Source organism: Euwallacea similis, chromosome 13 (genome assembly GCF_039881205.1).
Source record: "Euwallacea similis isolate ESF13 chromosome 13, ESF131.1, whole genome shotgun sequence".
Lineage (NCBI taxonomy): Eukaryota > Metazoa > Arthropoda > Insecta > Coleoptera > Curculionidae > Euwallacea > Euwallacea similis.
Window position 1 is genome coordinate 3,941,234 of NC_089621.1, and position 12,812 is coordinate 3,954,045.

Sequence of the window (12,812 nt, forward strand, 5' to 3'; positions counted from 1 at the left end):
GTTTAATCTTTAACTTAACCAACAGTGGAATGCATTCGCAATTTTGACAGATTAATTTATCAGATTTTTTTTAAACTTTAAACTGTCGTGTCTAAAGGCTAAAAGGAACTATCGGAATTGTCTTCGATCGTGAGGCTCTTTTGAGCATTTTACCTTATTTCATTTTATCAAAATAACGATGGTTAAAACGTTTGTGTCACATTGTCCACTTTTTTCCTTTATTTTATTTTGTCGTTTTCCGAACGTTTTTTAGTGTTTTTATTAATTTTCAGCAGGTTTTAACTAAAAATACTGTGGAATTTTACCTCTCCGACAAACTTTACTTGGGTGTGAGGCGTTATTCCCAAACAGAATAAAAGAAAAACTTATGATTGAGTTTGATTATGTTGTTCTCTATGGATACATTTTTTTTGTTTGATGAGGGAACTAACTAAATAGGTTTAATTGTGGATATTCAAGAATTAAAAAGGCAATGCAATGGTGTGGTTTTAATTTTAATTTGCCCGCAATTCTAATCTGACCTTAAAAGGTAATGACCAGAAAAAAATATTTTCCTCTCTTTTTACAAAGTCGCCAAGAAGAGAGACAGTAATATACTTTCTCTGTATTATCTCCTGCCATCAATAATCCATCAGTACGCACCCCCACTAATCATAATTTTTTATAATTCTGTCAGAGTCAGCTGTTTCGTATAACCTCAATTCTTTGTTTATGTAAAAATTTGATAATTTTCTTCTTTAGTTTTCCTTTTTAATTTAATTTATGAAACTAGATTTTTCTTGTGTGAAACATAATGAAAACGTACAGAATATTCAGTTATTGTTGTGGAAGTTAAATCAATTCATTTCATGAGTAAGTGTGAAAATAAATCCTTAATTTAGTCATGTTCATATCTAGGAGGATTAAAAGAGATTTTATCATTTGTTGTATCATTTATTTTATGCTCAATTTCCTGTTTATTTTAGATATTTAGTCGTTATTGTGTATTAGGCGTACTGCCTACTGCATTAAAGCCAAAAAAAATTAAGCCCACTTAACTTTGGCATAACAAAATAAAATACTTCACTACTACTCCCATTTTAATGTTTTCTAATTAAAAGAAAACTTTTTTAAAGAGAGAAAATTGCCATTTTGTGTATTGTTACCTAAAAGTTAAAAATACTGTAAAAGAGATGAATCAATGTAAAAGAACACTTCATCATTTTAATATTTTAAATTATGAGAATAAAATACATAAAATGACTTTTAAATTTTTTAAATAAATACAAGGTAACTACATTAATTTAATGGGATTTCCTATAGATGCCAAATTACCCAATATATTTTTTTCAAATCAGTTTTGTCCAATTTCCAGAAGGTTATTTTACGTAAATACCACCATGACTTATATTTGGAATATCACAAATTTGTGTGGTGATGAAGGTTTGGATGTTTGGAATGTCGCAAGAAATGACATTGGTATTTGTTTCCAGCAGCTTTTTCTGGATATTCCAGTTTTGGGTAATGTCTACTAAAACTAATTAACCACTACTATAGTTATTTATTTGTCTAGCCCTTTTGGCAATTTTTTCAAGTTACTACCTGGGAAAAGGAGGTCGCTTGGTCGCAAGAGGACACCCTCAGGTGGTTGCTATTCGTTTGCGAAGCCTTGCTACTATAATATTAGCTTTTCTACCTTTAGTTCAAATATATGTTTTCAGGTAGGTGATTCGATTTATAATTATTTTGAGTGATATTTTTCTCTTGAAGGTTTAAAACGTCAGAAAATATTCCTTCTGTAGCTTACCTGTTGAGTGCTGTTCAAGGCTTGACCTGGTTCATACACTTTTTGTTCAACTTAAGCCTTTTGAAAAAATTTGGTAAAAGCCCAAGAGGACCTATTATAATTTGTGTTCTTTGGTACTAATTGTTATTAACAAATCTGAGATTATTTTGCTGTATATTGTATATGTTTTAAGGTCATTGATGTTTGTCTTAACAGTAATATCTGTTAGAAGCCACTTGCTATTATTAAGAAATACCCCAAAACCCCCATATAGTCTCTACTTGGCCTATGGCATGAGCCTATGTTACCTTACAGTGCTAATTTTCTACGCCTTTTCAATGGTTTTAGGGGAGGGAGAAACCACATACCTAAATTTTGTGGATACATACACGGAGGTTAGTCAGATATTGTCTACTGTAAGTATCATGAACACTAAATTACAATAACTCCAGATAGGAGAAACACAGCCATTATTGGGAAGTGCATATGTAAGATTCAGGGAGGATGGCGACCCTCTTTATCTAGGGGTAGCTATGGAGGATGCAAGCTGGTTGTCCAAGTTATTGTTCTGTTGGGTGGAGCCGCTGATGCGGAAAGGGGTCCAAGGTTATTTGGTTTAATATCTGAAGGAAAATATTTTAAATTGGAAATTCGTATTCTACATTTCCAGACCAAATAAAAACCTCTGAAGACCTTTATGATTTGCCACTCTCACTTAATTGCTCGTCAATAGGAAATCAATTAGATAAAAAGTTTTGTGAGCAAGTTAAATCCATTCGACCCAATACCAGAAACTCGTCACAAGAAAGTGCGTTTTGCTTATGAGGTAAACTTGAAAGTAAAGGAAAATTTCTAGGTATTCAGGAGCTTCAATCTATTGTTGAAGATGTCGAAGTAGAGAAATTAGATTTGACATTGCTCAAAGCTCTTCATAAAGTATTTTGGAAGGAGTTTTATAGTGTAGGGGTTTTAAAACTGGTGGCCGATTTGGCTGGGTTCGGTGGCCCCATGCTTTTGAATAGATTGATTCATTTCATAGAAGATAAAAGTGAAAATCTTTACTGGGGGTATTTGTTTGCTGGAGGCTTGTTGGGTACTACTTTAATTGGTATGAGGCATAAATTTTGATTGAATATTTTACTGTGTTAATTTTGATTGAAGGTACCTTATGCGACTGCCATTTCAATTTTTTAATCGCAAAAGTAGGTTTTCGCATGCGATCTGCTATCGTCACTATGATTTACAAGAAAACTCTGAGTGTGAATACGGCGAAACTTAACAGCGAATTTTCAGTAGGGCAAATCGTTAATTTTATGTCCACAGATGTGGATAGAATAGTGAACTCTTGCCCGAGTTTCCATGCCCTCTGGAGTATTCCATTCCAGGTGAGTTATCTCGTGATTTGCAACCACAACACTCATTCACAAAGACCATTCACTTTCCAGCCAATAAACCAGAGAAAAACAAACCAAATTTATTTAATGGTTCCCATTTGTATGCCTTATCACGCTATCTGGGCCATCCGCATAGTTTTCCCCCATTTCCACGCAGTTTTCCCCCGAAAGTTTTTCTCATTTTTGGAGCATCATAACAAATAAATCGTTACGAAAAACTTCTGTTCATTTCTCTTTAATACCGAAAGTTGGTGCGATTGTCTAATTTATGGGGAAGTTTTAGGCCGCTTCTCGAATAATTCATATCTTTGTTTTTTCAACCCTAGTCCTTTTGACCCCATTTTTGCCTTTTGCCTTACAAGCATAATCCAGAGGATTTCTTTGAGTGACGCCAGAAAAAAACGTTTTATTTCAGCTGGCCGTGACTCTGTATCTTCTCTACAGCCAAGTGGGACTTGCTTTTTTAGCGGGGGTGGCTTTTAGCGTTATTTTAATCCCAATTAATAAACTGATCGCCAACAAGATCGGAGATTTGAGTACCAAATTGATGGAACAAAAGGATAAAAGAGTAAAAATGATTACCGAAGTTTTGAGGGGTATTAAGGCCGTTAAACTCTACGTATGGGAAGATCACTTTTTAAGGCAAATATCACGTACGTATCATTCGTAAATTGCTTCATTCAGGACAAGTTTTATTCGGTTGTAATTTCAATTATTAATGTTATTTACCGTGCTTAAGCTGAGCAGCGTTCGCGACGTAAAGCTCGGCAAAATCTCTATTTTATGTCTTCGTGTATTGGAGCGAGTTTAATCCGGATTATAATATTAATATATTCGATCTACGTTTGTTTAGGCGTGAGAGCCCAAGAGCTGAAATACCTGAAGGGCAGAAAGTACCTAGATGCCCTTTGTGTATACTTCTGGGCAACTACACCTGTGGTTATTTGCATCCTAACATTCGCCACTTATGTTCTGATGGGCAATAAATTAACAGCAGCAACAGTGTTCACTGCAGTTGCTTTACTGAACATGCTAATATCACCCTTAAATGCCTTCCCTTGGGTCCTTAATGGGATGATGGAGGCCTGGGTGAGCGTCAAAAGAATTCAAAAGTTGTTGCAGGTATCCATGCAAAAATTTCCTTTTTATGTTTGATAAGTAATTTTTTAAATCTGCAGCTTCCAGATCAAGATTTATTTTCTTACTATACTTCTCTGCAAGATGAAGGATTCGATATTGTTTTAAAGGATGCGGGATTTAATTACGGAAAAGAGCTGACGACTGAGGAGAAGTTGAATCTGCACGGGCGAAACCCTCAGACATCTTTCAAGGGCAAGTGCGGTGGAAGAAGTAAGGGCGTAGCGAAGAAGGTTGATGAGGGGGGCGAAAGCAGCTATGGTAACCGGTTTTATTTGAAGAACGTGAACTTGAAGGTTAAAAAGGTAAGTGAAGATTTGAGGATAAAAAGCGGGTGGTTCAAGTATTAGAATTTACATTTTTAGCCAACTGAGAGAAATTAAAATATCGAAAATAGAAATTCAGCTTGAAATTCATCAAAAATTTTCTTAAAATTTTACAGTTTTTCCGCCTTCGGGTTAGTCACTTAGCGGCACTGAAGTTTTTGAACTTCTCTACTTAGCTTCTTAATCAGATATTATATAATTATTATTGACTTCACTGACTCAAACTTAATTCTTTAAATTTGAGCCTTCTGGATGGGGAATATCTATCAAATTTAGTCTTATACGATTCTGGGTTTTAAGGTCCATCTTTACACATTGAAAAGAAGTGCCCGCAAGTCAAATAAAGTGAACATCGAGATGAATTTGGAAATGCTGTCAATTTATATAAAATTCCCTAAAAACTTCAAAAATTTGTGGAGATTTTGAAATTCTTTTTCGATCTTCATGTTTTCATGTTTGCTCACTTTTTGCGAGTTCAAGAATATTGTCTGAAAGCAACAGATTGTGTTACAGAGCTGTATAAGAATTTCCCGGCGGTGATTGTTTCACGATTTCCAGAGGCATATTTGGAATGTAATACTTTCTGAAGAGTCCAGATTTTCTATCTCTAGTTGGATGTTGGCTTGCGGCTAACAATAAATTGGTTTGACCATTAGACTGATTTAAAGAAATGTGGAGCTATTTCGCTCCACTCTAAGCATCAAGTCCTCTATTTAACTATTTTTTCTCATAAAGAATCTATGATTTAAAAGAATTTAAAAGCCCGTATAAGTGTCTCGTAATCTCATATTTTTATCTGAGAATAACAAAAAAAGCATTCGGAAAAGCGCTTTTAATTCCCGAGCACATGTCGAGTTTAACAATCCGTGAAAGCAAACAAAGAATAAAATCGGCAAAATTTCATAATTGCATTTCCAGGGCGAGTTTATCGGCATAATGGGTCCGGTCGGATGCGGAAAATCGTCGATTTTATCTTGCATTCTCGCCGAACTTTCGATGCATTCCGGCGAAATTTCAATCAGCCAAATTGACTCAGGTATACAGATACTATACAATACCAATTATTTCACCCATCTGGAATTGCGATTGCCATCTGTCTCTTGAAAAATAATTCGAATAGGTTTCGGGTACGTAACGCAAAAAGCTTGGTTGCAACGAGGTACCATGAGGGACAATATTCTCTTCGGGAAGCCCTTTGACGAGCCCAAGTACAGACAGGTGCTTTTTGCCTGTGGGTTGCTAGATGACATAAACAACCTTCCCTGTGGAGATTTGACTGTAATTGGGGAAGGAGGGGATACCTTATCGGGGGGTCAGAAAACTAGAGTTGCCTTGGCTAGGGCTGTATATCAGGACAAGTAAGGCTGAGCTTAAAGAAAAACGGAAAAATAAAAATGGTTTATAGGTCTGTGTATTTATTCGACGACATTCTATCGGCAGTAGACAACAAGGTAGCTAAACATATATTTCAACATTGCATCTTGGGCTTACTGAAGGAAAAAACTAAAATTTTGTGCACTCACCATGTACAGTTTCTTGTTTACGCAGACAGGATTCTTATAATAGAAAATGGTGGTATTAAACGCCAAGGTACCTACTCTAAAGATTCATATTCTTCATTGATCTGCCATGTCCTCAATATCAGGAAGACCTTCAGAAATCTTGCCGGCCTTTGATGATTCCTTAGCAATAGATTTGGAACTAGGAGAGAGTGTAAGGTCCTCCCACTCAAGTTCTTTGCTGGAAAGTGGCTTCCAGGCAGTAGAAGACCAGGCAAAAGATAGCGACAGCATATTAAATGCCGAAATGAGTGCCACTGGTAGCCTAAATTTCAGTGTCTATTCTTCGTACTGGAAAGCTATTGGTCATTTGCTCTGCTTGTCTATTCTACTGTCCGTAGTTCTAATGCAAGTGTCCAGGAATGTCATCGATTGGTGGCTGGCAGAGTGGGTGAACAGTGCTGAAGGCAATGGAACTATGAATTCGAGTGCATCTACCATGGTTATGGGGTAAGCTGTGCCACTGTGATTTAGTTGGGAGTGTGTGTGTTCAATTTTAACAAATTTCAGAACATTCTCAGGTTCCCAGCCATTCCTCAAACTGTACATCGGATTAGCTTTAGTGAATACGCTTTTTACCTTAATCAGGGCCTTTCTGTTTGCTTATGGTGGGATAGTGGCAGCTGCAAGGTTTCATAAATTTTTATTAAAATCCATTATAAAGGCCAAATCAACGTTTTTCGATATTACTCCCCTTGGACGTATCTTAAACCGATTTTCTAGCGACACGTACACAGTCGACGATTCCCTGCCCTTCATCCTCAATATATTACTGGCCCAGTTTTTCGGGCTATTAGGTAGGTACATCCCTGTCATATTAAATTAATACAACTACGAGGTGTGCTATTAAAGGCTCTATTGGAATCACTGTCTATGGTCTTCCTTGGATTTGCCTGTTTTTGGTACCCCTAGTGCCGATATACCACTGGCTGCAGAATTACTATAGATTGACTTCCAGGGAATTAAAACGAATTACTAGCGTCACTTTATCTCCTGTGTATAGTCATTTTAACGAAACTCTTCAAGGTAATTTCTTATCACTCAAAATAAATTTATATATAAGGTGTTCCAGAATATGTGGGCAATCTCTCGGATTCATAGATAATGCATCAAAATAATATGACAAGTTCCTAGAAAAGTTTTCTACAGACTGTCCCTACGGCGAAACAAACTCCTAAAGGACGTCCCTGGAAGTCAGATTTTCTTGAATAAATTTTAAAGTACTTTGTGTAATGAAATAACTTTTTAGTATGATGGATGATAGATGATTCCTTAAAATTATAACATTTAAACTCATATAACTTATTTAGTTTGCTAAGAACGGATCATTTTTAATACAAAAATCATAATTTTTCTACACCCTGTATTAAAAAAGGTGTCAAAATAACTTTTTTAGATAGCCTCTATCTTATAAGTATTCTCGCTTGTTATCACAAAAATGAATCGTTTTCAAGAAAAAACAATTTTTACCGAATATGGTTTGTGTGCTAACGTCAATTAATAATTTACAGTGCCTTAAATTTTGCAATAATTTTTATTAGACGACAGGGAAAACTTATTAGAAAGAATTGTTTTTTATTTTGAGAACATAAGAAACAATTTTGAAGTATTGTGGAAAATCCAATAATCTTTAATTCTTGGAGCCAGGGAATGCATACGATTAAAAAGAGCCCATATTGAACCAACATATAAAATTATTATTGAAAACCATATTAGATAAAAATTGTTTTATAGGAACTTGTCACATTATTTTGATGTATTATTTATGAATCCGAGAAATTGCTCATATATTCTGGGACACCCTGTATATAGGATGTTTTATTTTTGAATGTCCACTATTGCTATCTCCAAAACAGTTAGAGTTGCAAAATCGGTTAAATAGGGGATTAAATTGCATTTTTTCCCATTTAATAACTTTTTGATTGCCTAAATTACTCTTTTACTATTTAACTGATTTTGTAACTCTCACCGTTTCGGAGATAACAGTATTGGTCACACATAAATAAAACACTCCATAATAAGGTATATATAAAAGGTCTGACTACAATTAACGCCATGAGGGCCAACCAAAGATTCAGAAGGGAGAACCAAGATTTCATGGATGCGAATATTAAGGCCCAATTCGCATCTCAGGCAGCCATTCGCTGGTTAGGGCTACGATTACAGTTTATCGGAGTTGCAATTGTGGCTGGAGTGAGCTTTATTGCAGTCATTCAGCATCAGTATAACATGGCCAATCCTGGTAAAATTTTAGTCATAATTATTATTAATATTTTCCTCGGGTTAATTTATTATATGTATGTTTCTTTCTCCATCCCTTATATTTCGATAACGAAATGTTTAAAATGTAGGCTTCATTGGCTTGGCGATTTCCTATGCCCTCTCAGTGACCAGTCTTCTTAGCGGAGTTGTGAACGCTTTTACTGAGACCGAAAGAGAAATGATTGCGGTGGAGAGAGTAAATCAGTACATCAACGAAATTTCCTTAGAAAGCAGTGAACATAGTAGTGACCCTCCCTTTGGGTGGCCCAATCAGGGGGTTATCAATTTCAGAGACGTCTCTTTGAGGTATCGAGAGCATTTGGAGCCCTCAATTAAACATATCACCTTTGAGACCCGCCCTTCGGAGAAAATTGGGGTTGTTGGAAGAACCGGGGCGGGCAAAACTTCAATCATAAAAGCCCTCTTTAGATTGGTGGAGATAAGTAAAGGAGAAATATGCATTGATTCTGTTAATATTGCCAGAATGTCTTTGTCGACTTTGAGGTAGATTTTTATAAATCCTAGAGTAACTAGTCTCCTCAGGATCGTTTTGTAGATCCCGCCTATTTTGTATCCCTCAAGATCCATTTTTGTTCAGCGGGACCATGAAGGAAAACCTGGATCCTTTAAGCGAGTTTCGCGACAATGAAATTTGGAGTGCGTTAGCCAAAGTTAACCTTGAGGCCACCATTAAATCCCTTGGAGGGTTGAACAGTATTATTGAAGGGGGCGGCATTAACTTGTCCGCAGGACAAAGACAGCTGATTTGCCTTGCTAGAGCTGTGCTCCACAATGCAAAGGCGAGTTTTTTCTGCCATAAATGTATAATTTTTAACTTAAAGTCTGCAGATCTTATGTATCGACGAAGCGACAGCCAGCGTGGACCAAGAAACTGATCGACAAATACAATTGACTTTGCGTTCGGCTTTCAGAAAATGTACTGTGATAACTATTGCGCATCGTATCCAGACGGTTTTGGATTCCGACAGAGTGTTGGTGATGCAGAACGGTGAGATCCAGGAATTTGACACTCCGGATAATTTGTTGAATGACAACGATGGGTATTTTTATCAGATGGTTAATCAGAAAAGTTAATTTAAAATTCCAATAATTAATTTTTTGTTACTGTCTTCCAAACTTTATTATCTTTGTATTCTTATGTTCTCTTTGTTTACAGTATTGTAAGTCATGTCTACGTACTATAATGAGATAGAGCGATAATTGTGTTATTTAATAGATAATTTTTTAAGGAATAATGATTAACATATTTTCAATATACTTATTATAATAACAGCGGTTTTTTTATTTCAGGATTGGAACATGGTTGAATATAGTTATGAAATCTAAGAAAATTGCAAGGAATAAATCATAAAGCAGGCGAAAAAAAGGTAATCTCAAATTTTACATTAAAAATCTCTGAAAATATTGTGGATTCAGAAAGATCAAATTTTTTTGGGCTTGCCCTGCGAAGATTTTCAAGGGTCGTTTCGAAGGTTTTAAAATTTATTTATTTAGAGCAATTGGAACTGTGAAAATTCTCAAAAAAAAGAAAAGTTACTCTGTAAGTAACTCACGCAAAACCCGCGAGTTGGTTTGGTGGCGACAAGGGTAGTCTCCTCACAAGAAGTCGTTCACTGACAATTATTATATGCATTTGTATGTTTATATGAAGATACGGAGCAACACGGAAATCAGTGACATTTTAAAGAAATCTTCCAAACCTCCACATAAACCTTCGCGTGAATAATTGCTACGCGGGTAACTTGAACCTTGCTAGAAAGTCATAAATTGAAGCCGTTGAAAAGCTTGTAAGACCGTTTCGGTCGGTGACATGTGACATGTTATACGTGCACTCCTGAGGATTATCTTGTATTACATGCACCCGATTCCCCTAAATTAATCGCCCCAACTTTGTCTGCATCGACTACATAAATTAACTTCGAGGGTTATTTTGGTAACCTTTCGAGTAAACACGGGCGCTGAACGATGGAAAGAAATTCCTATGATGTTTTTTTAGATCTACTTACATTTCGCCTAAGCCACACATTCCTCCTGAGTTTGTATATCTCTTTGGGGTATTAAAAATCCCCGTAGCAGCTCTCTAATTTCGAAAGTAGCGCTCCGTATAAAAGAAGGGACATATTTAGCATACCGGTGGCAAACAGCCCGATTTTGCATTGTGTTTCCTTGAATGGGTCCTCGAGCGCTTCGTATGAATATCCTGCGTCAGGTCCTCGAAAAACCCTTTTCCAAGTGAACATTTTTAATTCGCACCCCCTGGCTAAAAAGGGTAATAAGGGGGCGAGAGGAATGGCCTCCAATGTGCTCGAATTTGAAGGTCTGTTATGATTTTATTTACGCTTAAAATTCTCCCAAAGGAACTCCGAAAAGTAATAACCAGCATTAAATATTGATGTCGGTTGTATGCATTAGAGGCGTCAAAAAAAAAACCACTCTATATGCAGAGCGATTTTCCCATCATTTCTATCACAGTGATGGAATTTGCAGCAAAGTTGCAATATATTTTACCAAATTAACAAAGAGCCATGAAATCAGACAAACGAAAAAATCGATGCCCCCTAATGGCAAACATCTGCTTTTATCATGTTCGTTAGGTCATTCAAACGATTTTCCCCATTATCCGAAGAAATGCCCACTAATAATCTCCGGACGGACAAAAAGGTCTAATGACTGTCATCGACCGGTCTTAATCCGAAGGAAACATGACATAATAGACATAATAAACGCAGAGATTCCTACATGGCATCAAAGCCTTCAGACCATCAAATTATGGGTACGGACCCATTGTTAGGCACGGTGTTTTACATAATCCCAGCTCGTGGTCTTGGAACCATGAGGGTCGAATTTGAAGTTTAGCTACGGGCCCTTGATTGCGCACATGTTCGTATTACTTGTAAAACGTAATTAGCCAACAATTTTTTGATAAATGATCTCGATTGGGTTCGCACAGGTCAATAAGAATAATTATTTCCATCCAAAACACAGACAAATCCGCTCTAAAATGAATATTTATCGTAAAATAAAACGAATTTTGTACTATTCGTGTCTCCGATTAATTTCAGTGTAATAAACGAACTTTCGACCAAAAAACAAACAGCCCTTTAATTAAAATAGATTATACGCAACGCATTAATTTGAATACGAAATTTGAGAGGATTTAAGTAATCTGCGAATTTCAACAATTTTTACCTGTATGAAGCGATATTCATTTACAGTTTTACGGTTATGAATACGTGCAAGCTACCTCTAGTATTCCATTAAAATGGAAAGGTCCGGGAAGTGGTGTAATAGTGAACGTGCGAGCCCTTGAGAAGATCTCAAATCCTGGAAGAATGAAGGAGTATGGAAAATATGTCCAGAGGTAATGGGTAGTCTGGTAATAATGAGTAGGTGCTGAAGCTTGTTTTTATTGTACTGATCTTGACTATTACTGTAATATCCACTGTAATAAGTTATTTTGAGACCTTTTAATATTTCTGCGTATTAGAGAAAGGAAAGTTATAATATTTCGGTAAATTAAATTAAAGCGGAAGAGAAACAAAATCTGGCAACGCCTTTTGTCAACCTTTTCCCGAAAAATCACAAATACTTTAAGGAAACTTTGATACTATATTAATTGATGTTTTTTACGTTAAAGACCACAATGAGTTGAAGTCACGACAATAAAATCTTTTCTGTAATAATTGAGTTCTTATTGCCAGTTGCGGAACCTACAGTTTGGATATTTAAATTTTCGAACGTAGTTGAACACAAATTGATGTTATTAGCATAGGGTGCATGGCAATAATTGTTTGAGACAACTGTGTTCACAATAACATCTTTAATGCAACATTTATAAAATAAAATTTTATAAATTACAAAACTGTTTTTACCGTGCATAGCAGATATATCAGACCAAGTCGAACGCGCATTTATGTTAAGAGGTGCATTCAATGTTAGAACGATTTTTGGGCCATAAAAGGTACTACGTTTAAAATGTTCAAACAAAACAACCACAAAACGGACAAAAATGGACACACCAAAAATGTCATGAGTAAAATTCCTTGCAAATGTGAGGAATTTTATATTTGTGAAACCGCTAGATTTTTAAAAAAATAATTAAGGAACACAAAAGTTGCCAACCTTCAACGTTCGGCCAGTTTTATAATTAGGTCGTTCACGTAGAGCTACCAACGAGAACACCGTTTGTTGGCCCCTCATTGTTGTTTTGATTTTAATTCCAGAATCAACAGTCAGAACCTCGCCTTTTAATTTAAACTATTATACAAACACATCTTACCTCGATCTTCTACACCAATCGCCTTATCCTTTGTGTAAAACCATCCAACAAAATCTCTTCACTCACAGT

General features: G+C 36.0%; 1 protein-coding gene across 1 annotated transcript; it reads left to right on the forward strand.

The window, feature by feature from the left end:
* Positions 1 to 739: 739 nt before the first annotated feature.
* Positions 740 to 9,683, forward strand: LOC136412822 (ATP-binding cassette sub-family C member 10). The gene is given in 21 exon segments (XM_066395987.1): positions 740 to 852; positions 1,355 to 1,500; positions 1,553 to 1,700; positions 1,750 to 1,899; positions 1,959 to 2,160; positions 2,218 to 2,371; positions 2,436 to 2,873; positions 2,927 to 3,150; positions 3,575 to 3,812; positions 4,013 to 4,281; positions 4,338 to 4,601; positions 5,541 to 5,658; positions 5,743 to 5,980; positions 6,028 to 6,212; positions 6,268 to 6,631; positions 6,692 to 6,978; positions 7,034 to 7,207; positions 8,217 to 8,423; positions 8,533 to 8,947; positions 9,000 to 9,243; positions 9,293 to 9,683. Coding segments are annotated over 20 exon segments (4,686 nt in total). The 5' UTR covers positions 740 to 852; positions 1,355 to 1,379; the 3' UTR covers positions 9,539 to 9,683.
* Positions 9,684 to 12,812: the final 3,129 nt, after the last annotated feature.